The sequence below is a fragment of the Neoarius graeffei genome, chromosome 2 (genome assembly GCF_027579695.1).
Source record: "Neoarius graeffei isolate fNeoGra1 chromosome 2, fNeoGra1.pri, whole genome shotgun sequence".
NCBI classification, from domain to species: Eukaryota; Metazoa; Chordata; class Actinopteri; order Siluriformes; family Ariidae; genus Neoarius; species Neoarius graeffei.
In genome coordinates, this window is record NC_083570.1 from 10,823,781 (window position 1) to 10,850,285 (window position 26,505).

General features: G+C 42.6%; 1 protein-coding gene across 1 annotated transcript in view; it reads right to left on the minus strand.

Annotated features, from left to right (window-relative positions):
• The window catches only part of LOC132880045 (tripartite motif-containing protein 16-like), a 542,736-nt gene that overhangs the window by 267,404 nt on the left and 248,827 nt on the right, over nt 1–26,505 (minus strand). The window contains exon 5 of the mRNA XM_060913765.1: nt 7,454–7,513. Within this exon, the coding sequence (XP_060769748.1) occupies nt 7,454–7,513 (60 nt within the window). The remainder of the gene's footprint in view (nt 1–7,453; nt 7,514–26,505) is intronic.

The following is a 26,505-nucleotide window of genomic DNA, read 5'->3' on the forward strand; positions in this document are numbered from 1 at the left end:
TATAATTTATATCTAACATAAAACAACAGAATCTAAATAATCAGCCATGTATACCATACATATGCTTTGTCTAAAACTGCTCTCTATTCTTACACAACAGAACCTGGATCAGGATTCCTCTGACCACGACTCTGACAATGGCTCAGAAGACGCACATGATGGTGGTGGGATTACTGTAAGTAATCTACTAATAACTATGACTGTACTACTAATCTACTGGTGTCTGTGTTTGACTATTTCACTGACAGCACTTCCTATAAGACTTCTTTATTCTTAAACAAACCAAAGCAAAACAGCAAAAAGGTTCTGGGTTCAAACCCAGCGACTGGCGAGGGCCTTTCTGTGTGAAGTTTGCATGTTCTCCCTGTGTCTGCGTGGGTTTCCTCCAGGGAAAATATTGAAAATGGTTCATTTCTTGTAGCGTCACATGTCCATGAGCATCCTCTAGTGGTCAGAAATGATAAGACAAGTTTAAATTGCAGTCATTTAAATTTAATGAATAAATCACTCAAATTTTTTTCATTTTCTGAAAATTTATAAAGAAATAAATGGCTAAAGTGAGATAAAGGAATTCTTTAAAGTAAATTTGATTTTATTGTCGCCTACACATGAATGTTAAATGGTAAATGTGGCCAGAGATCGATTTCTGTACTTCAATAGAAAGTATCATGTATGTCATTTATGTTCTTTTCCCATTTTGTCCTTTCTTTCTGTCCATGAAGTGTATGCAGTGAAATCACATTTTAAAATCAGAACTCCAGATGGAATTCTATAATATGCGAATATTATCGAGTTGTTATTTGGAGTCTCAGTTTTACATAGTAGCACCACATCACTGAAAAACAACAAAACAAAAAAAAAACCAGCAGCCTTTCAACATCAATTCTGTATCTTCACTAAAAGACACACGAGGATTTACAACAGGACCGTGTCTTACTACAAGCACTAAAAACTACCACATTGTGTTCATTAAGGATGGAAATAAAGCAGAAATATTTCAGTGTCATTTGTTCTGCTGAAATATTTTCCTCATTCTGTCAGTTTGGAATTTAGTGAGGAGTGAAAATGAATCGAAATGAATGTCTCTTTATTACCACAAGGGGAGTCAAATCTGATTTTATTTATTTTGCATTGTTTATTGCTAATAGAAGTCCCACTTTCTCATGAACAGATTGTTGAGATGGAAATTAAGTTGGTAGATGAATATGTTTGAGATCAGAGATCCTGAGTCGCCTCAATCAGTCATTAGATGTGTCTTTGAGAAGTAGGAGAACACTGGAGAACCAGGAGGAAACCCACACTGACACGGGTCATTTGACCTTTGGGTCATTTTAACATTGTTAACAGACTGAAATGAATCTCCTGAAAGGCAGAAGAAAGAAATCTGCGAGTAGTGTTAACACAAGACTTGATCTAATCCCAGTTAGTGCAGGGTTCAAACCCCATCCACCAGAAATATCATTAAAATCAAAGGGAAAGGCAGAGACGAGGCGAGATCATCAACAGGAGATCTATCCAGAATAAACACGGTTCACAGCTGAGGAGATTTACTAACACGCTGGAATGGTTCACAGTTACTGTAGGATCTATGTGCATTTTATAACAACAGACAGGAACTGAGTGGAGGAAGTGAAATTATTCAAAATGTGTAAAGGCGCCCTCTGGTGGTCTGGAGGAGAAATGTCCACGTTAAATATTACAGTGTTCATCCACATTTCTTTTATTTTTATTTGTGAACACACAGGTCTAAAATAATTTCACTTCAATGAGCTGTTACTATAGAAACAAGAACGTATTAGTGCAAGCCCATTAATATAAACCTGCACTACTGTCAGAGCTGCTGTTATAGAAAATTAATCAACACCTTCTGACCAATCAGAATAGACAACTGAAACAAAAATTTTTTTTTTGCTTTATTTGATTGAAAATTAAAAGGATTTAAAAAAAAGTTTTTGCAACAATCATGTTAAGAATCTAAATCAGGAGTCAGAGTACAGACAGATCCAGTTCACAGAGACAGATTTATCATCATTATTCACACACACAATATATATGACAACATTAAAAGAGATGTTTTTTGGAGGAAAAAGTCAATTGTAGGTTTACAGTGATTTTCACAAACACATATTTAAGACACTGTAGTTATTTCCCACAGATTAAATCATCTAAAAATATCCATCAAAAGTGGAGAAAAACCCCGTTGCGTATCAATACAGCGGCTTGCTGACATCCTGACCTCAGTATTAAAAGCTTCTGTCTGAAAATGAGTTCAGCACAGAAACTCCATCACTGGGGGAAACTTTATTCTCCTGTGCTCTTATCTTTTATTCTGCAAAGCTTTGACTGTAATATTTGAATAAAAATCCCAAACTCACAGATAAACCTGGATTTATAAGGTTCTATCTGCAGGCCAATCATCATCCAGGCTGAATATGGGATGAACACGATATCGGCATATTTTATAATTTAAATACAACCCCGATTCCAAAAAAGTTGGGACAAAGTACAAATTGTAAATAAAAACGGAATGCAATAATTTACAAATCTCAGAAACTGATATTGTATTCACAATAGAACATAGACAACAAAGCAAATGTTGAAAGTGAGACATTTTGAAATTTCATGCCAAATATTGGCTCATTTGAAATTTCATGACAGCAACACATCTCAAAAAAGTTGGGACAGGGGCAATAAGAGGCTAGAAAAGTTAAAGGTACAAAAAAGGAACAGCTGGAGGACCAAATTGCAACTCATTAGGTCAATTGGCAATAGGTCATTAACATGACTGGGTATAAAAGAGCATCTTGGAGTGGCAGCGGCTCTCAGAAGTAAAGATGGGAAGAGGATCACCAATCCCCCTAATTCTGCACCGACAAATAGTGGAGCAATATCAGAAAGGAGTTCGACAGTATAAAATTGCAAAGAGTTTGAACATGTCATCATCTACAGTGCATAATATCATCAAAAGATTCAGAGAATCTGGAAGAATCTCTGTGCGCAAGGGTCAAGGCCGGAAAACCATACTGGGTGCCCGTGATCTTCGGGTCCTTAGACGGCACTGCATCACATACAGGCATGCTTCTGTATTGGAAATCAAAAAATGGGCTCAGGAATATTTCCAGAGAACATTATCTGTGAACACAATTCACCGTGCCATCCACCGTTGCCAGCTAAAACTCGATACTTCAAAGAAGAAGCCGTATCTAAACATGATCCAGAAGCGCAGACGTCTTCTCTGGGCCAAGGCTCATTTAAAATGGACTGTGGCAAAGTGGAAAACTGTTCTGTGGTCAGACGAATCAAAATTTGAAGTTCTTTATGGAAATCAGGGACGCCATGTCATTCGGACTAAAGAGGAGAAGGACGACCCAAGTTGTTATCAGCGCTAAGTTCAGAAACCTGCATCTCTGATGGTATGGGGTTGCATTAGTGCATGTGGCATGGGCAGCTTACACATCTGGAAAGACGCCATCAATGCTGAAAGGTATATCCAGGTTCTAGAGCAACATATGCTCCCATCCAGACGACGTCTCTTTCAGGGAAAACCTTGCATTTTCCAACATGACAATGTCAAACCACATACTGCATCAATTACAGCATCATGGCTGCGTAGATGCAAATTAGCCGTTGGCTATAATCTTGCGTATTTACATGTAAATGTTTTTATTAATATGCATTGTCCCTGTTAAAAGAATAATATAAAAAATAAATAAAAATAAAGATAAATTACATAAATAAATAGAAGAAGGGACCGGGTACTGAACTGGCCAGCCTGCAGTCCAGATCTTTCACCCATAGAAAACATTTGGCGCATCATAAAGCGGAAGATACAACAAAAAAGACCTAAGATAGTTGAGCAACTAGAATCCTACATTAGACAAGAATGGGTTAACATTCCTATCCCTATGTAGTGAAAATTCATTATGTCTGATAATTATAACTATTCTTTTAAGTTCGTTTCTTAAGACACGTATTTTTAAGTATGTTACCTCGCTTGTTGACAGTTTCGGCGAACACTTCCGCCTTCTTCAAAACAGTCACCAGATGTCGAGTGGTGACGTGCCTTATCAGCTGATGTTACTCTATGGAGGCGTGAACGTCCCGCCCAATTTGACAGGTAGTCCACGCCTCCTGCTGTCAGGTCGCTGCCCCAGGACTGCGCTCCAGGTGTGTGACAGCGCGTACGCTCCCTCATCCCGGTTCATGGTCCTCTGCGCCCGCTTACGTATCTCCACTGCCTCCAAAATCCAACGCTGATATCTATTCTCTTCAGCGCGAATGACTCTGGCCTCTTCCCAATTCATAATATGATTTTGTCGTTTGCAGTGGTCTGAAATGGCTGATTTTAAGTTTTCTTGGCTTGCTTTTTCTTTTTCGGATCTTGTGAGTCTTTTTGTTGTTTCTTTTTCACATTCTAATTGGTGTTCTTTCCTGCGAGTGTGGAAGCATCTGCCCGTTTCACCAATATAGACTTTATTGCATGAACGGCAAGGGATTTCATATATGATATTGCATTTATTGTCCAGTTGTATTTTATCTTTGGGGTGAACTATCAGCTGTCGGAGGTTCTTGTATGGTTTGACCGGGGTGTTGATGTGGTATTTCCTCATGGATCGTTGGATGCGTTCTGTGACTCCTTTTATGTATGGTAATGTGACAAAGCCCCGGTTTGTTTTTTCTGTGTTTTTTCTTGTTTGTTTGTTTCTTTCCTTTTTTTGTGTCTGTGATTTTCCTTTTCGAATTGCCCATGGTGGATATTGGCAGTTTTTTAATGCCTGTTGGATGTGTTGTTCCTCCTCCTGTCTGTCTTTCTCCTCCGTGATGTTCTGTGTTCGGTCGTATAGTGTTCTGATTACTGACATTTTGTGTGCGATGTTCAGATGTCCAGAGAAGATATTGGTCGGTATGTGTAGGTTTTCTGTATGTTGTAATTCTGATGTTCCCTTCTTCTGTGTGGTGTATTTTTAGGTCCAGAAATGCTATTGTCTTGTCCGTTTCCTCTTCGTGTGTGAATTTGATGTTGCTTGTCTTGTCTATGGAGTTTAGATGATCCGTGCGTTGTTGTGTGTGGCCTGTTTTGGTTATTTCAAGAATGTCATCAACATATCTTTTCCAGAAGATAGGTTTGCAGTCATCCGGTGCTGTTTCTATGGCTCGGGTTTCCAGATCCTCCATAAAAACGTTGCATAGAGTGGCAGATAGCGGGTCCCCCATTGCAAATCCCTCTTTTTGTCTATAGATTATACCTCATCTCATTATCTCTAGCCGCTTTATCCTTCTACAGGGTCGCAGGCAAGCTGGAGCCTATCCCAGCTGACTACGGGCGAAAGGCGGGGTACACCCTGGACAAGTCGCCAGGTCATCACAGGGCTGACACATAGACAACCATTCACACTCACACCTACGCTCAATTTAGAGTCACCAGTCAACCTAACCTGCATGTCTTTGGACTGTGGGGGAAACCGGAGCACCCGGAGGAAACCCACACGGACACGGGGAGAACATGCAAACTCCACACAGAAAGGCCCTCGCCGGCCCCGGGGCTCGAACCCAGGACCTTCTTGCTGTGAGGCGACAGCGCTAACCACTACACCACCGTGCCGCCCCTAGATTATACCTCTGTATTGGAAATATGTGGACGTGGAAATGAAATGTAATAGTTTTGTTATGTCCTGTGCTGTAAGTTTTGTACGTTTTTTCAGGGTTCTGTCTGCTTTTAACCGGTTTTCTACTATATTAAGAGTGTTTGTGACCGGTGTTTTTGTAAAGAGGGATATGACGTCATGTGATACAAAGATTTCATCCTTTTTTATCTTGATTTCCTTTAGTTCTTTCGCCAGTTGTTTTGAGTTTTTGCAGTGGTATTCCGTAAGTCCGAGGAGTGGTTTAATTATGTCTGCCAGTGTCTTGGAAAGGTTGTAAGTAACTGATCCTATACTGTCTACTATGGGTCTTAGTGGTGCTCCGGGTTTATGAATTTTCGGTGTGCTGTATATCCGGGGGGTGATGTCTGCTGTGGGGATGAGGTGGTTGTATGTTTGTTTATCAATTTTGTTGTCATCCATTAACGGTTTGAGTAATAGTTTTAGTCTTTTTTTCTTTTCCTCCGTCGGGTCTTTTTTGAGTATTTCATATGTATTTGGGTCCGTGAGCATTTCATTCATTTGTTTTTCGTATTGATTAGTGTCCATGATAACCGTGGTCCTCCCTTTATCAGCCGGTAATATTGTTATTTTCTTGTTCTTTGCGAGTGTTCTGATGGCTTCCATTTCCTGTTTAGTTGTGTTTCTGGGTGGCAGTTTAGCTGAGGTGAGGATGCCTGCTATTTCGTTCCTTAATGCGGCTTTCTGTCCTTGGTCCTGTATCATGTTGCACGCTAGTTCCGTAGCCAGTATGAATTCTTCATTCGGGATTTTATTTGGTGTGATGGCATAGTTTAGTCCCCGTGAGAGTATAGTGCATTCTGCTGTTGTTAGTGTGTGTTTAGACAGGTTGCATATCCATTTTTCATTTATTTGTTTGTCCTTGCATTTATTTTGTTTCTTTTTGATAAGTCTATTTAGTTTTTTAATATGGCCTGTTTTTGTTTTTGAGAATTCTTGTTCTTGTATTATATTCAGATGTTCTTCCATACTTTTTTCCATGTCACTGCTGAGTTTGAACCGGAGTTTGAAATCTTGTGTTCTTTGTGTTATTTCTGTATTTAAATTGTTGATTTTGTTTGTCGTGCATCTAATTCTTTCTCTTACCAGAGTCATTCGCGCTCTTTCGATGGTCCTTTCCGCATTTTTTGTTGGAATTGGATTTTTTATGTAGAGGCTTGCTGGAATGACGCCTTCGTCCCGGCAGCGGAGATTGAAGCGGAGATGGTTTCTTTGTCGCGCCAGTTTTTTCTTTAGTTTTTCCAGGCGGCGTACCTCTTTGGCACAATCTTCTCCATAACTTATTTTTAATATGTAGTGAAAATTCATTATGTCTGATAATTATAACTATTCTTTTAAGTTCGTTTCTTAAGACACGTATTTTTAAGTATGTTGCCTCGCTTGTTGACAGTTTCGGCGAACACTTCCGCCTTCTTCAAAACAGTCACCAGATGTCGAGTGGTGACGTGCCTTATCAGCTGATGTTACTCTATGGAGGCGTGAACGTCCCGCCCAATTTGACAGGTAGTCCACGCCTCCTGCTGTCAGGTCGCTGCCCCAGGACTGCGCTCCAGGTGTGTGACAGTGCGTACGCTCCCTCATCCCGGTTCATCGTCCTCTGCGCCCACTTACGTATCTCCACTGCCTCCAAAATCCAACATGATCATTATTATTTTACTAGTGGCATAATATTGTCCTGAAAAGACGTCAACAATAATATCGTTTATCGCAATAATTTCTGAGACAATATATCATCCAACAAAATTTGTTATCGTGACAGGCCTAGCAGTGTGTGTGTGTGTTAGATGTACATTTCAGAAACTCTTCTCTGCTCTGTGGTTCTGGTACTGAAATGATCTGAACTGCTGCAGCTGTGGAGAGAAAAATGGAAACATGAGTTTGTGTAAAAGATGGAAAGAGTTTAAAGTGATCCAGTCAGTTTATTCATTTTAAATCAGTGTTTTAGTTCAAAGTGTCGGGTGAATAAAGTGTCTGCAGAAAAGAAAGCAGGAGCATCGCTAAGAAATAACACATCACTGTGTTTCTCCAGCAGGAACAGCTCCTCTTACCATGTGGAGGGATTTTGTTGAATTCCTCCTCACAGAATTCCTCGAGTCTCTTTTTCAGATCTGAGAGAGAATTCCTCACTCCATCAAATGAGAGATGTTGATGAACAGTGACGCTGGATGTGTGAAATTCTGGTCTTTGGAAGAGAGGAGAGCGACGTCCAGAAGCTAAAACCTACAGAAAGCAAATGAAATGTAAAACCCACTTGTGATGTCAGACAGGGACATTTATTGTTCCCTTAATGATGTTCCCTTAAAGGTGTTTTAGAGAGTGTGTGAGGAACAGCTGGCTCTGTAGATCAGACAGTGAGTGTTACCTGGAGGAAATGGATGTGATCGTGTGTGTGTGTGTGAAAGCTGCTCCAGCTCAGTGACTCTCCTCTGAAGATCAGCAATCTCCTGCTCCAGTTGCTCCAGGAGTCGTTCAGCTCGACTCAGTTCAGCCTTCTCCTGATCTCTGATCAGCTCCGTCACCTCCCAGCGCTTTTTCTCCATGGAGCTGATCAGCTCAGTAAAGATCCTCTCACTGTCCTCCACTGCTGTCTGTGCACTGAGCTGTTAGGACACACACACACACACAAGATTTAAAGCTCATCTATCATTCCCTCTCTTACTGGGACTGTAAATGACTCGTTGTCCATGTTGTGTGTGTTTCTAGGAGCAGCTCTGTCTCTGCTCACTGCTCACCTTTATAGTGTTCACAGCCTGTTTCAGCTCCTGCACCTTCTTCTGCTTCTCCTGGATTCTCTGCTGGGATTTCATCTGCTCCTCCTTTAACTCACTCTGAGGACAAATAAAATACATTCAGCTTTTTATACAGTACGAGCGAACTGGTTCCATATTAATGTCAGTTCAAAGCACATTCATGTTTCGCAGGGGCGCCGCTAGGGGGGGAAGTTAGGACGATTCTAAGGGCCTGGCACTGACAGGGGGGCCTGTGAGGGATATTAATCTCATCTCTCATCTCATTATCTGTAGCCGCTTTATCCTTCTACAGGGTCGCAGGCAAGCTGGAGCCTATCCCAGCTGACTACGGGTGAAAGGCGGGGTACACCCTGGACAAGTCGCCAGGTCATCACAGGGCAGGGATATTAATATTATTTTAATAGTATTGCCTTGTGTAAGTTTTTGAAATAAAATTTCATTTCATCTGTTAAAATATGCAAATTATACATGGTTATAATTTGCTATAACATTTTTCTTGAATTATTTATGATATTGTCATTTCACCCCTCCACCCTTTTTACTGATGGTACAGTCTGATTCTCGGTGCGGGACAGTGAAATGTGTAGCTCCGTGTCTGCACAGAGCCGCTATTAGCGCAGCTTAGATCAGCTGGCAGTTTTTCTATGTGCGCAACAGAGGTGTGCATTCTAGAAGTTGCCAAGCAAGAGCAGGTGTGATAAATTATGAAGTCCGGATATCACACTGTGTGTGAAAAAAAAAAATCACCTTTTTTCATAGGTATCTTTATTGTATAATTAAGTCTAGGTGTTTTGCCATTGTTCATGTGTGGATTTGTTGATGTTGTTAAGTATTTAACTTTAATATTTTGCACATTGGGCGGCACGGTGGTGTAGTGGTTAGCGCTGTCGCCTCACAGCAAGAAGGTCCTGGGTTCGAGCCCCGGGGCCGGCGAGGGCCTTTCTGTGTGGAGTTTGCATGTTCTCCTCGTGCCCGCGTGGGTTTCCTCCGGGTGCTCCGGTTTCCCCCACAGTCCAAAGACATGCAGGTTAGGTTAACTGGTGACCGTGAATGGGTGTCTATGTGTCAGCCCTGTGATGACCTGGCGACTTGTCCAGGGTGTACCCCGCCTTTCGCCCGTAGTCAGCTGGGATAGGCTCCAGCTTGCCTGCGACCCTGTAGAAGGATAAAGCGGCATGAGATGAGATTTTGCACATTAGCTGTGGTCATAGATATCATTGCTATTGTTCATGTGTGGATTTATTGATACTGTTGCTAAGTAGGGCGGCACGGTGGTGTAGTGGTTAGCGCTGTCGCCTCACAGCAAGAAGGTCCTGGGTTCGAGCCCCGGGGCCGGCGAGGGCCTTTCTGTGTGGAGTTTTGCATGTTCTCCCCGTGTCCGCGTGGGTTTCCTCCGGGTGCTCCGGTTTCCCCCACAGTCCAAAGACATGCAGGTTAGGTTAACTGGTGACTCTAAATTGACCGTAGGTGTGAATGTGAGTGTGAATGGTTGTCTGTCTCTATGTGTCAGCCCTGTGATGACCTGGCGACTTGTCCAGGGTGTACCCCGCCTCTCGCCCGTAGTCAGCTGGGGTAGGCTCCAGCTTGCCTGCGACCCTGTAGAAGGATAAAGCGGCTAGAGACAATGAGATGAGATGAGATGTTGCTAAGTATTTAACTTGAATATTTGAACATTTGCTGTGTTTTCTAATAAATGTGTGATGCCTAAAAGAAACCAAAAACACTTAGTGGATTTCTTGCAGTGCACTCTGTAATTGTATCAAAAAACTAGTGTAGTTATTCATCAAGGCATACATTTGATCACATACAATAAGTCAATAAATGGAGGACACAAAGGAATACATTTTGTAATCCTGATTATTGATGATGTGTGCTGGAGGGCTCTGGAGTATCCATAATGTACATACAGAATGTTATAAATCCATACTGATACAGTGATGCATGCAATTTCTCTCAACACAAACATTTGGATTGAATGAACTCCATAGGCTACTGAGTGGCCTAATAATAGTTGCTCATAAAAGAAAAAAAAATTATATATATATATATATATATATATATATATATATATATATATATCTTCCATATATATCATTTTTAAGGCAACAGTCTATTCAGTCTAATTCTGACAGTTCTGCATTTAAAATGTTCATATACCAAATAATTGTATCACCTAAACTTGCTAGGTAGCTGATCACATGCATAGTAAAGTAGAAGTGCAGCCAAAAACAGACTTCAAATTCAGTTGCTTGCGCTTGAAAATTTTACTGGGGAGGCCCTAAATTGTAATCTTTCACAGGGCCCAAGATTTCTAGCGGCGCCCCTGATGTTTCGCTCTGAAGGTTACGTACTGTGTGTGTGTGTGTGTGTGTGTGTGTGTGTGTGTGTGTGTGTGTGTGAGAGAGAGAGAGAGAGAGAGAGAGAGAGAAATGTTCACTAACTGATCTGGGCTGGGTTTCCCGAAAGCCTCTTAAGGCCAAGAGAGTTTTAAATGACCTCTTAAGATCCATCATCAAGCTAACGTGGTTTTCCCGAACAACATCGTAGCACAAGTCGTCCTTTAGTTTGCTCGGAATTTACGAGAGACCCGGAGCACTCGTTCAAAACAAAGAGCGACTCGCTCGCTGCCGAATCCACAGAATGCGCATGCGGCTCTGAGGGACTCTCACAGTCAGCGGGGGAAACTGGGGTTGAATCTGCTGGTGGTGTTCAATTAGTTTTCTTGTACATTGCAAATACATCGAGTTAATTATCAGAGGTGGACAGTAATGAAGTACATTTACTTGAGTTCTGTACTGAAGTACACTTTTTGAGTATCTGTACTTTACTTGAGTATTTCTTTTGGAAACTTAGACTTTAACTTCACTCCATTTGAAAGACAAATATCGTCCTTTTTACTCCACTACATTTCTATCAAGGTCCTCATTACTCGTTACTATGAAGCAGCTTTGAAAGTGGATGTTTTTTTCTTTTCTAAAACGTGATTGTTTTTTCCGCAGGTGACACTGAGACAGTCTATCAGTAATCACTAGGGTCACGTCACGTCCATAGACTGGATAAAATCAAGATCAATGATTTCTCCGCAGCATTATTTAACACGATCAGTTGATGGCAGAATGGAAGGAGGCGGTTATTCTGGGGAATGCACACACCCACGGTTCTATAGCTAGAACCCATGATTCAGATTTCTGAAAGGAATAAAGAGTCATTTTGCTTTAAATGTTTGCTTTGTTTGCCTAAAACGGAGCACATCACAGCCTACAAAAACTCACCATCCCACCTGCGGAAGCATATTGAGGGATATAAATGTTTTATTCCAAGAGAAAGCTTGCAGTGAAGTTGTCTGTGCTTTTAGAGTTAGCGATAATGTTGAAATAGCTACGCATTTTCTGATTAGTCAAATGATTTTCTGTGGATTTGTCCGCCAAGTTGCCATAGTGTTGTCCATGGCTAATGTTTACACATAGCTAGTTAACTTGGACACTGTTAGTTATGTCCAATACGATTGCCTTTAGAAGCTACTAATGCCTATATCGGGACGCGAACTGCAAAGACGCTCTTTGTCCTGTTGCTCTTTAGACTCCTTCTTACGAGTGAGTTTGGGAAAACCACGTACAGAGACAACGTTCATTCCTTAAGAGAGTCTCTCAACTCTCTCTTTAGGTCTAAAGGGCAACGTTATCAGGAAACCCACCCCGAACCAGATTACGACCATCACTGAAGATAAATTTAAAACTCTGTTCACCAGAACACAGACAATTTTAATCATCTTTTACAGAATCCTTCTGATTGAGACACACATTGAAATTAAAGTTCAAATCATATCACTGACTAAAGCACCTGTTTCTAGATGGGAAACTATAATTAACATGATTTAATTCTGGAAAGATTTCTAGTTCTCACCTGTTTCTCAGCTCTTTCTCCTGCGGCTGTGATGGTGTCGTGACCTTTGTGATGATCCATCGTACACAAATAACAGATGCAGGTTTGATCAGTACGACAGTAGATCTCAATCAGCTTGTTATGTTCAGAGCAGATCTTCTCTTGGAGTTTTGCTGAGGCTTCAATTAATGTGTGTTTTTTCAAAGCAGGAACTTCAAGATGAGGTTTCAGATGAATTTCACAAAATGAAGTCAAACAAATCAGACAGGACTTGACGGCTTTGTGTTTTCTCCCGGTGCAGAAATCACACTCCACATCTCCAGGTCCAGCGTAACAGTGAGCAGGAGAAGCAGCTTGGACTTCAGTCTTCTTCAGTTTCTCCACCACTTCATCCAGCATGTTGTTTCTGCGTAGAACAGGCCTTGTCGTGAAAGTGTCTCTGCACTGAGGACAGCTGTAGACGCCCTTCTGATCCTCCTGATCCCAGCAGCCATTAATACACACCTTACAGAAACTGTGACCACAGGAGATAGTCACCAGATCCTTCAGGAGATCCAGACACACTGGACACATGAACTGGTCCTGAGCTACTGAAATACTGGCCTCGGCCATTTTCCTGAAATTGCAACGAGAGAGAGAGAGAAAGAAGTTTTCTCTGAAATGACAAGTTACTTCCTGGTTCTGTGTGTGAAAGAGAGAGAGAGAGAGTGATAGAGAGAGTAGGAGCACAAACACAGAGAGATCAGGAACACTCCTCTATTAACCATTTCATCTCCCTTCAGTGCAGAAATATACTCCATGTAGCCGCACTGATTAGGATTAATTTCATGAAATACTCACAGAATGGATCTTAATTTCCTGGACTTTTCCACCTACTGACACCTCAAGCACAACTTTCAGCCTTGTTGATAAATTACAATTGTTTCACTTGAACAGCTTTTTCCTCGTGTCATCTTTAAACTGATCTTCATCCCTAAAGAATGCTGCAGGCTGTTCGTGTTAGCAGCGTGAGAGAAAGGTGGCGAATGTTTTTTGGGAAACACGGAGAGAGGCGCTCGGTTTATTACGAGGATTGAACGATTTAAAGTTCTTTGAAAAGTAAACAAATTTTTTTTTTGGTCCCTCAGTTGAATGCAGGGTGGGAGGGCTGGCTCTCAGTCATGGGGAGTCAGGAAGATGAGAGTCAGAGTCTGGATGGTTCAGAAGAGGGTGACGGTAGCTGGCAGTTAAGGAAAAAGTTTAAGGCGGTACGGCCGAGGGAAGTTAGAGACAGGGATGACAATTTTAGTGTTGTCGTGAGGTTTGAAGGGGATGGAGTGAAAAACGTGGATCCAATAAAGCTGACGAATATTATCAAGAAGCAGGTTGGTGAGGTGAGATATGCTGGTGTGTTAAATGATGGCAATTTATTAATTGTTTGCACGTCTGAAGAGCAGGCAAAGAGAGCAGGAAAATTGCAGATCATTGGGAAGGTGAAGGCAGTACGAGTTGTGAGGGTTGGTACTTCTGGTAGTAAGGGTGTGATCTATGGCATTCCTTTGACCACGCAGATGAGCGAGCTTGTTAAAAATCTACGAGAGAAATGTGACGCTGTTCAAAGTGCAAAACGGTTGACAAGGGGTGTTGAGAAGAAGACAACGGAGTCAGTTTTGATTGAGTTTAACACAAAAGAGATGCCTAGAGAGCTTTACTATGGATTCATGAGATATAGAGTGAGGGAGTTCATCCATAAACCAATGAGATGTTTTAAATGTCAAAAGTTTGGTCATGCAGCCAAAGTTTGCAAAGGGCAACAGACTTGTGTTAAATGTGGTGGAGCTCATGCATATGAAGATTGTGGTGAGGACACGAGACCTAAATGCTGTAACTGTGGAGGGTCACACAGTGCTACGTATTGGGGTTGTGAGGTTATGAGGAGAGAGACAGAGATGCATAACGTGAAATTGAAGGGAAAAATCTCATATGCAGAAGCAGTTAAGAGTGGATCAGTCCAGGAGTATGGGGAGACATAGGGGGGATGCAGTTACAGTGAAGGACCACCAGGTGGAGAGGCAAGACTCAGCTAAGGAAAAGGAAGTCAAGGAGAGAGAGAAGAGAGATCTGGTCATTTTTATTGCAGGAGTGATTAATGCTACCTCTGAGGTTAGGTCAAAAACTGAGAGAATTCAAATTATCACAAAGGCAGCGATTCAGCATTTGGGGATGTTGGGCTTAAAGTGGGAGGAGGTCAGGGATGGCCTTAGTGTGGCACAACTGAGTCAGGAAGGAGGGGCAGGATGATCTCTTTATTATGTTCCTTTTTCAATGGAATGCAAGGAGTTTGCTAGCGAATGGACAGGAGTTTAAACAGGTAATAAATGGCATGGATGTAAAACCAGAGGTTATATGTATTCAAGAAACATGACTTAATCCCAAATTTGATTTTGTTTTGTTTGACTATATAGTCATTAGAAGAGATAGAGAGGGGGAAATGGAGGGGGCTGTGCTACCTTTATAAGACAGGGGATTCCATACAGGGTGCTGGGCATAGGCGGAGAGCAAGAATATGTGGTAGTTGAAGTATGGACAGCTACTAGAAGTGTGGTGGTTATAAACTACTACAACCCTTGTAAGCAGCTTGAATCGGTTACTCTAGAGACTGTAGAAGGGCAAGATAGGGATAATGTTATATGGACTGGAGATTTTAACGCTCATAACACACTGTGGGGAGGGGATAAAACAGATAGCAATGGTCAAGTAATTGAAGAAGTGATGAATGACAGAAATTTAGTCTGCTTAAATGATGGTAGTGGGACTAGGATTCATGTTAGGACAGGTAAAGAGTCAGTACTAGACCTAACTTTTTTGTCTAATAGGCTGGCCCCAGAGTGCGAATGGGAAGTGAATAGAGACAGCACTATTGGTAGGGATCACTATCCAGTGTTATGTAAAGTAGGCATTGATGTAAGGCTCAGACGTTGGCCAAGGGAGGTGGATTTTTGGAAAAGCAGACTGGGAGGAGTATAGATAGTTTTCACTGACGTCACGGCATTCCGGGGAACGCCCCCCAGCTGCCATCTTGGAGGGCAAACAAAACGGACCATCGCCACTACTGGCTACGTTATCTCGGACGAATTTATGAAGTTATATAGTCAGTTTTCTAAAATAAAGATCAATGTCGGCAAAATCAAGCAAACAGAAATATATAGATACATTAGACGACATCTCACGACAACGGTATGCAGCCAAACTGGCCTTGATTGGGGGAATTGACGCCTACGAAGTGGACAAAGATGCATTTTCAAGTGACTATGCAGGGCTGCCAAAGCCTGAAACTGCCAAAGCCTGCTCCAAAGCCTGAAACTGACTTCATCAAACTTTAAAGGCTGTCTGATATATACAACTTTATATATTCACAGCGCGCCTTTTGGCGGATGCCGCCTGAATCGCGCAGATCCGGGTTTTTGTTTTTTTTTTTAGGGGGGGCGTTGGGAGTGTCTGATTGTAATTTCAAAGTAAATTCTGTATTAAAATTACTAAATAAGCAAATCCGTTACAGTCCATGAAACAGGAAGTATAAGGATGAGAAAAAAACAGTTTAAATCGGGAAGCTGCGCACATTTGCGCAGTCCTGCACACCGCTCAGGCTGCACAAATGTGCGCAGCTTCCCGATTTAAACTGTTTTTTTCTTATCCTTATACTTCCTGTTTCATGGACTGTAACGGATTTGCTTATTTAGTAATTTTAATACAGAATTGACTTTGAAATTATAATCAGACACTCCAACGCCCCCCTAAAAAAAAAAAAAACGGATCTGCGCGATTCAGGCGGCATCCGCCAAAAGGCGCGCTGTTTGCATCCCAAACACAAATGAACTCATACAGAATAGACCTAAAATGTTTTTCAAAAATGACCCTTGCGTGAGTGAAGTGACAAGTGTCAAATAGAAACGTGACAAACGAGCGATATTAAGTGTACATTACAATGTAAACGTACACTCAGCGGTTCCAGTTAGGCATTCTCCAGAGATTGTTCACATGATGTTTTGGTTTCCAAAAACAAACTTAAACACAATTGATTGTTTATTTAAACAACTTACCACTTATAAAATGATCGGTGCAGACTTTACTGTGTTTGGAAGGCTGATAATCCTTGCGGTTGATTCTCGCAAGCCATAGATTTCTCCTTTGTATGCTGAGTTTCTTTGCTTGCCTTCGTGCTCCCGTACAGTGGGAATTCCATAAAAGCTCCGCTTGACTTCATCATCTGACCTATTACGACAGCCGTGAATACAACAGGTGTGCACCATTGCTAGCTTTAAATAGTAGTAATGTAACTATAAATGTAAATATTATATAAATGAATGTAACTCGCGTGCTACAATGTGTGCTCAGTGACCCGTATGGTAAGCTAGCCCTCCAAGATGGCCGCCACCAGGGAATCCCCGACTCTGTGACGTCATGTGAAAACTACCTATATGGTAACTGCTGACTTGAACATAAGCTCAGTCCAGGAGACAGGAGATGTTGAAAGCCATGAAATGGAACTGCGTCAGAGTATTACTATGGCTGCAGCAGCCACCATTCCTAAAAGCTCAGGAAGATTGGGTAGAAGAGCAGTCCCTTGGTGGAGTGTTGAATGTGATGAGGCTGTGAGGGCAAGAAACAGAGCCTTTAGACAGCTAAAAAGGACGCATAACTTTCAACATTTAATTGCTTATAAGCAGGCTCATGCAGTGGTGAGGAGGGTGATAAGACAGAGGAAAAGAGCATACTGGAGGGAGTACTGTAGCACCATTGGGAGTGATATCTGTGAAGATACTCAGTCATCCAGGTACATAGTAATCTGTGGTTGGTAGAAGAGAGCAACTGGACTTCAAGACTTTTCAAGCAAGTCCAGTTGCTCTCTTCTACCAACCACAGATTACTATGTACCTGGATGACTGAGTATCTTCACAGATATGTTTCTATGCACTTTGGGATGAGTTCCCTTCGACTGGTGCGGGAGTATGAGAGGACTTCCAGAAAACTGGCAGACATCTTAGCCAGAGAGGATCGTTCATTTTTGTCAACCTGGAACGACCATCACTGAACAGAGGTGGGTGTCTATGACATCTATCAGCCACCTACAATGCAGCCATCAGCATTCTGATTCGGATTCTATGATGATCCATGAGAGGATAAATACTTGATACTACCTATTAGACAGACAGAACTGAGGAAGCCTTTCAGATGAGAGGCGAAACGTCTTCAAGACTTTTCAAGCAAGTCCAGTTGCTCTCTTCTACCAACCACAGATTCATTGGGAGTGATGTTGACATTAATGATGTGTGGGGAATGATTAGGAGAATGGAGGGTAATAGGAGAGAGTGGAGCTACCCGATCTTGTCAGATGGTGATCAGTTGGCTGTCACTAACATGGAAAAAGCAGAAATGATGGTGAACACATTGAGCATAGTACATAGTTCTAGGAACCTGACAGATGAAGAAAGAAGAAGTAGAGAGGAAACAAGGAGTTTGTATGCTGATGCTATTCAAAAGAAGGGAAAGCTGGAGGATAAATATAACGTTCCTTTTACTATTAGAGGACTGAGAAATGCTTTGGAGCAGTGCAGAAACTCAGCCCCTGGTAAAGATGGCATTTGCTATAGAATGTTATCACATATGAGTGATACAAGTATTCAGAAAGTGTTGAATTTATATAATAAAGTTTGGGAGGAAGGCAAAATTCCTACAGGGTGGAAGGAGGCCATTATTATACCAATTAAGAAGCCAGGAAAAGATGCTAGCAATCCAGCAAACTATAGACCAATAGCATTAACCTCTCAGTTTGGAAAATTGATGGAAAGGATGGTAAATTGTAGGCTAATGCGCTTCATTGAGGAAAAGGGGCTTTTGGCTAGTTGTCAGAGTGGCTTTAGAAAGGGAAGAAGTACCACTGATTCCATAATTTGTCTAGAAGATGATATAAGGGAGGCACAGTTAAATAAGGAAACTGTGGTGGCAGTCTTCTTGGATGTGGAGAAGGCGTATGATATGCTGTGGGTTGATGGCCTTTTAATTAAAATGCACTTACTTGGGATTGGTGGGAACATGTTTAACTGGGTGTTAGATTTTTTTGAATAACAGAAGCATTCAGGTTAAGATAGGGAATGATGTATCAAGAAAATGCTTGGTTGAAAATGGAACTCCTCAAGGAAGTGTGATAAGCCCACTTTTGTTCAATATTATGATTAATGATGTCTTTAATAATGTTCAGCCAGGAATTGGAAAGTCACTGTTTGCAGATGATGGTAGTCTGTGGAAGAGGGGAAAAAATGTAAAGTATGTTCTGAAGAAGGTCCAGGAATCTCTCAGTACAGTGGAGGACTGGGGTAGGAAATGGGGGTTTAGATTTTCAGTGGAAAAGACTAAAGTGGTGTTTTTTACAAAAAAGAAAATTGATGAGTGTTTGAGATTGTATTTGTATGGAAGTCCCCTAGAAAGGCAGAAAAGTTTTAAATTCTTTGGTGTTATCTTTGATGAAAGGCTGACATGGAGGGAACATGTATCAAAAGTCATAGATAAAAGTAAAAAGGTCCTCAACTTAATGAGATGTCTTTCTGTCACTTCTTATTCATTGCAAAACGTTTATTTCAGCGCTGTATACAGGTATTGAGCACACAATGTGACCGCTTTTATGCGGTAGCCTAATAATAATAGAACAACCCGAAAATTGCAGGGTAACCCCAGACCTGCACAAGTGATGCACTACTGGCAAAAGAACCAGCGACGTATGAAAAAAACCCACACCTTGGACCAAATACATATTATTTTCGGCACGCTGCTCCACCAGTCTGTAATGGTATTTTTCATATGATTACATTACGGTGTAAATGTGGTCTTGAGAAAAAAAAAACATGTTTGCAGACCTTTTGTTAAAATTGCTAAAAGTGATGTTGTAATAGGCAGCACGGTGGTGTAGTGGTTAGCGCTGTCGCCTCACAGCAAGAAGGTCCTGGGTTTGAGCCCCGGGGCCGGTGAGGGCCTTTCTGTGCGGAGTTTGCATGTTCTCCCCGTGTCCGCGTAGGTTTCCTCCGGGTGCTCCGGTTTCCCCCACAGTCCAAAGACATGCAGGTTAGGTTAACTGGTGACTCTAAATTGACCGTAGGTGTGAGTGTGAATGGTTGTCTGTGTCTATGTGTCAGCCCTGTGATGACCTGGCGACTTGTCCAGGGTGTACCCCGCCTTTCGCCCGTAGTCAGCTGGGATAGGCTCCAGCTTGCCTGCGACCCTGTAGGACAGGATAAAAGCGGCTAGAGATAATGAGATGAGATATCAGACATTATGATCTTAGAAAACGCTTTAGTGACGAACAGTTACAGACAGTAATATGTCGTGATATTATATTATAAAATATTATTTTTCATTAGGCTATATATTAAATTATATATTAAATTTATCTTCTAAAATAACAGACTGTACTCATATCACAACCGGTTTATTTCACCATTGGAGATCAGATCACAGAAGACATGCATTACATGACTCATTTTAAGGATTTAAGTAGGCTATTTAAAAGCAATGCCAGCAGGACTTTGTGGCTCAGGTGGATAAGGTGCCACACCATAAATCCAGGGACCTGGGTTCGATTCCGGCCTGCAGTCATTTTCCAAGCCCTCCCTGTTTTTCTCCTGCTCATTTCTACACTGTTCTAAATGAGTTTGGATGTCTGTAAACCAATCAGGATGCTTTTTGTCGAGCATGCGCTACATGAACAGGCACACACACAGGCTCCCTCGCGCACTCCGTCATATGCGCGATGCAAACATTAATGTTTCGCGTGCACGCTCTTGCTCACTTGCTCTAGATTCCAGGAGATATTCTCCAATTTGCGGGCATCAGGGAGCCAGTATCAATATGCGGGAGACTCCCGGAACTTCCGGGAGACTTGGGATGTCTGCACTCATGGATTAAAGCAAAAAAAAAAAAAAATCTGACTGAAAAAAAAGCTCCATGTCGTTGGCCCCTACCACATCAGCGATGCGTCAAATTTTAAACGCCGTGTTGTCCATTATCCCCTCGGCCCCTACTTATATTACATTTACATAATTTTAACAATGACTAAAGCTAAGGCAAGACTTTACCATTGTCATTACTGGCTATAAATGATGAAACAAGTTTTCAGCGCAAAGTGCAAATTTATTTCAACAATACTTTAGTAATGCACAACAGTGGTTAAGAGAAAAGTGCAAGTGCAGTCGAACTTGAACCATGCTTTCAAAAGAGTGGAACAGAAAGAACTTGCAAGAAAAGTAAAGTGAAAGTTCACTTTTTCTGCTTCTTCGCAGTGAAGCCAAAGGCATCTAGTTTTTTGCCATTGCTTCCATAGACTTTTATGGCAAACTACACAAAAGCACACACCTGCCATTTTCATCTTTTTGCACCATGAACTAAATGGCTTGCCATTATCGCCCATTTCATTCAGCCAAGCCCATCTCCACTTATTCTTTACCATTTTGTTGATGTCTGACACATCTGTGCTTTCATTTAAAAGAAGTGCGTCCATGCTGGCAAAACCGAAAGTAATTTGACGCGCTCTAGTGATGGAAATCGAAGGGCCTGTGTCCGGTGGCCTTATACGCAGTACTCGAGTTGGGGGGGGGGGAGGCATCCCCCTTCTGAAATAAAAACCTCAAATCATTCCCCTTATAAAACGGCCATCCCCCCATCACATCCCTTGTGCCATTTTACCGATTAATGTGGAAATTAGCCTACTATTATTTTAACAAATATTACTACCATTTCAACATTAGAGGCTTTGCGCAGTGATAGCCTACATGTAGCCGGATAAAAAAGACGCATATTTATTTATTCAGTTGCACCTCTCATTCACACCTATACGGAGGTTTCAGTCACTGAAAAGAGCTACTTTTGCAAACTCTGGGCAGAGTGGAGATTTCTGAAAACTCCATCTTCAGACGCTCATGTAAATCGGGAAAACGAAGCAGCAGTGGGTGAGAGGGCACGTGTGAATATAATGAGTCATAGGTGTGAATCTTTCACCAAATGCCAATTGTCCCGGTTCTTCATGAAATCGCACGCGCACGCACAAATTCATCAGGTTAACTTTCAAATAACGGTTCTTGTGCACTTGCGACACCGGAGCCACTTTCCTGAATTTTGAGCTTCGGAGTATTCGCTTCTTTATCTATTTAATCAATGAACTTATTTGTCACATACATTAAATTACTAATGTAAACCATTAGTAGCCTATTTAAGCAATCGCTGTTTTCTCCACTGTTTTCCGACCTTTTGTGCTTAGTGAATGAGACACTTCATTACACTCCACTGACCGACTTCCAATTCCGGACTTTTTTGAAAATGTAAAATATAGGCCTACGAGATGTTTTTTTGGGACTTAATTCGCGTTGCTCCTTCACTATTAATTTTTGAGACTGACGAGGCACTAAATACTGTGGAATTATTTTCTCCTTACTATGAAGTTTGTCATCTTAAACAAGTGTCGGGAAATCTTGCAGCCCGACTCTACAGCCTCCAATGTTTAAGCGAACTGTTGAAACCATAATGTTTAAAGATTAAATCGTAGGCTAATCAAACCAAAGAAAAACACAGACTTTCCAGAACTTTGTCTGCCGAAGCCTATTTAACCTACAAAAGGCTTAATAGCATAGATCTTGCTGCGGCTTCAACTTTTCACCTGATCACCTTTCAGTAGGCAAATATAATTATTACTACTACTACAAAAGGCCTAGTATTAGACAAGTAGTTGCCTAGTAGTAGGACAGCCAAATAGTTTCATCAGTGGCCTACGCCGAGCCTCCCTGAGACTAGACAGTAGCGGAGGCTTTATTTATTTATTTATTTATGCCTATGCTGCACTAGACAGTGTTTATGTAGAGAGCATGCACACTTCAATCAATCAATCTATCTATCTTTTATTTCAATTATATATAAACATATTCAAACTCGCTGTATGAGCACATTAAAATCTTATGGCTTTTTAACTCACGGTGAAACTCCTCCGGGTTGAATTAACTAACTGAAATCAGCTGTTCTCAGCGTTTGATAAACCTGCTTTGTGAAACGGACAATCACTGCACCTCCCCGTGGAAAAATGAGGGATAGCAGCTGATTTTCACACAAGCTGCTTAGGGGCGTCACCAGTCAGGACTGCATTGACTACGTCATTGTGGGGGATAAATTATCTGCACGGACCAATCGGCAGACAGTCACGAACCAGTCAGGGGACGGCCAAGGGCCTGCTGAGGGCCAGTCACGGAAACGTGGAACAAATTCAATGGCTGCCACTGTAGTTGTTCTCTCACCAGTCTGTCCTCCTTGGTGAAGTCCTGGGCAAAGCGGACCCCTCGCTCCTCGCAGATCTGGGAGTCCTGAGTTGCCTTCCAGACCGCATCCCGGTGAAGTCTCCTCACCAACTGCAGGAGGACCTGCTGGTGTCAAATTATTATAATCATGAGGAGTCTTCCTGTCGTGTTCGGTTCAAATGTGACCGATTTACAACTTAAAACACTCACAAATATTGTTTTTTACATCTGATTGCCTCAAGACCTCATGATATCCTCCACACTGTGTACTTGAACATATAAAAGTGATGATCACCACTTACATTGAATTTTCAGTGTTTTAGTCAACCTTGTTACACCTGTGGTGATACCGGTCAAAAGTGACCGCCATAGGAAATGAATAGGTATCCAGATTATATTCATCCATCAGATGAGAAAACATCCCCATGCACACCACCCCAACACACACTTCAGACTGAACAATCTCTTTTTTCCCGCGCTTATGTGCCAATCCTCCCATGTGAACCAACTTCCTGATGAAACAATGCATCATATCTACACACAGACTGGACAGGTGTCTGTTATGTGAACCCAACTCTTTTCCGTGCTTTTGTGCCTACCCCCCACCCCACGTGAACTACACCTTCCAGACTAAACAATGTCTCAAATCTTCACACAGACCCCCAAAATATAGCTTGATATTTGCCTTGCACTCCTTTCACTCTGAGCACAACAAGGAGGCGACTGGCCACGCGGTTATCTGTCAGAGAGGCTCTGGACCTGATTTTAGAAGATGATGAAGACAACACTGATTTTGATCCAGACTTTGAGGTGACTCCTCTTATTCAACGGCGCCAGCACATTCCCTGCACACCAGCCTCTGCCAGTCTGGTTAGGAGTCTGCAAGCCCCAGCCGCTGCCCTGGCCGCTTTCCCCCAAATAAGACAGGGGCAGAAAAGGAAGCACTGTGAGCTCTGTGCCCTGAGAGACAATAAAACAAGCCTGAGATGCTGCAAATGTGATCGCTATGTTTGCAAGGCCCACTCTGACCTGAGTGTCAAATGCCACTCATGTCCATGAATTCTCACACACACACACACACACACCATGTTGAGGAGTTTGGTCTCTGGTTTTCCCTTTCTTTTTTACAGAACATTCATTTTGTTATAAATTTTCAGTACCTTTTTGTATTTTGAATGTAGTTATTCATGTTAACCACTACCCTGCGGTTAGCAGACCTCTTATGTGGGCTCTACTTAAGAAGATCGGAATCCCCTCTAAGGTAGTTAACATCATTCAGAGTTTCCACAACGGTATGGAGGCAAGAGCACTGATCGGCGGAGAACTCACTGAACCATTCCCGGTAACAAATGGCCTGCGACAAGGATGTATTTTAGCTCCTACTCTGTTCATCCTTCTCTTCTCCTTTGTCCTGCGCAACGCCCATAAAGACATCCTTGACTTCGGCGTTGACATCAAGCACAAGCTCGACGGTGATCTGTTCAATCTCCAGAGACTCAAGGCAAAGTCCATACCATCTACGCGCCTTGAGGATTTTCTGTATGCCGATGATGCTGCTCTGACCACCAAAACCTGTGAATCCCTACAAGAAGGCGTCACAGCCCTGAACATCGCCTGCGTGTCCTGGGGCCTAACGATCATCAAACTAAAGACCGAAGTAATGCATGTCCAGTGTGAGGAGCCAACCGCAATCACGATCGAGGGTACGCAACTAAAGCGCGTGCACACCTTTACATACCTAGGAGGAAACCTGTCCGATGACGCAAGTCTTGACCCTGAGATCCAGCGCCGAGTGAGTCGCGGTGCAGCTGCGTTTAACGCCTTAAGAACTAGGTGCTTTGACAGAAGAGGCCTATTTTCAGCAACTAAGGTGACTGTTTATAAAGCCATAGTCCTCCCCTTGCTCCTATATGGATCTGAAACATGGCCCACTCTTGCCCATCATATACGCCGCTTGGAAGTCTTCCACCAAAGGTCACTCCGACAAATCATGAACATCAAGTGGTGGCATCGCGTCACCAACACGGAGATCCTTGAGCATGCCAACTGCTCTTCCATTGAAAGCATGATCCGTAGTAGAAGACTTCGATGGCTTGGCCATGTATCCCGAATGGACAACTCCAGGATTCCTAAGCAACTTCTATTCGGCAAGCTGAAGCTTGGTAAATGCGACAGGGGACGCCCTCGCAAGCGCTGGAAGGACTGCATTAAAGAAGACCTTCGCGCCTTCCAAATCGATCTGAAGACTTGGTATGAGGACACCCAGGACCGCTGCCTGTGGAGGTGTGCCCTCCATTCTGGGTCGGAAACCTGCGAGCTTAGGCTCAGAGAACGAGCCGCAGAGCGACGAATAAGGAGGCACCACAGGGCTACGGGTCCCCCATCGTCATAATTGACAGGGATCTTAAGTAGTAAGTAAGTAAGTAGTACTACCCTGAGACATTGTTCACAGCTAAAGAGTGTTAAATAAAACTTTGGTGGTGACTAATGGTTTTTGTGTTAGTTTAAGAGCAGTTAAAACAGACTGGTCACATTTGACCAGGAACACTAAAGTAAGGGGTAAAGGGTGAACATGACAGGAGGTTAAACAAATCAATATCCGTCAAGATAAAGTGGAAATAATTCAAGTATGAACATAAATCTCATATTAGGCTGGTAAATCCAGGCTAGGCCCAATTATTATACCAAGTCGGTAAATGTATACTGTGGTAAGGTTAGACCGTGGCTGCTACAGTTTAAATTTACCTGCTAAATTCAGACTGGGACATTTCTTCAGCTCTGACTGTTCTTTCTCCAAAATGTCCATGTTGGACTGCATTCCTGCAGTTTCCTCTGAGTTCTGGTCCCCGCGCTGTATGACGCTGCTAAACAAGTCAGAGTTTTCTTTAAGTTGTTTTCCGAAGCATCTACTTCGCCCTCCGAGCTACGAATGGCTGCCAGGACGCCAGCTAAGGAGAGCACGGCTGCGGCTGCCATTTTCTTAGCGGGTGGCAGTTTTGTCGGCGGAGTGTTTAGTGCTCTTCTGGTGCCTGAAGCGCTAGCTTTGCTTGGTTTTGGTGTGTCTGCTGGAATAGCAGCTTCTGTGCTTGCTGTGTGGCTAACATTAGCTTTGCCTGAGGTGTCCATCGGAGGATCAGCCTCTGTGTTTGCGGGGTCGTTATGGAAGGCGAGCGGGTTTCCCGTCTTACCATTAGCTGTCTTGAGCGGGAAAATCTTTATCTTTGAGGACAGACATCGTCTTATTTCGATTCCTTTGTTCCAGCAAGTTGAAAAGGTTCAAGTGTTTCTGTCTGAAGAGGACAGTTTAAATCCAAAAGTGTGGGACCAAGCAAACGGAGCTGGAAAAGCCGCTCGTGCCCTGATCGCCATCTTGCTCCGCATCACGAAAAGCAGCGAACAACGATGGGGACCATAGATTTACATAGAAGACTAGATGCCTCGTCCCCGTTGCCTGTCAACGAAGTCGAACGTCCGCACATGGCGGCCATCTTACCTCAGACAGCTGGCTTACCCATTAGAGACAGGAAATGAGCGGGAGAGAGACGGGGACGGATGGCCTACTTGCAGTCCGGGAATTTAAGCCTACATAAACACTGACTCGCACACAGTGTTGCCAGATACTGCTGACATTTTCCAGCCCAAAATATGTTAAAACCCGCCAAAATGAACTTAAAACCGCCCAATCTGGCAACATTGCTCGCACATGCTGCTAAGGCGGAAGGTAGTTTGTCGACGTCACCTCAAGACGACGCCGACGATTGGTCAAATTTGCGGGAAAGTTGTGGTGATTGGACATAATTGCAGCACCGCCATGAATTCGCAGGGATTGGTTGAATTTGCGTTGAAGTTGCAAATCGCAACATCGCGAAATCCTGCAGCCGGTTTCACCAAGTTAGACTATGA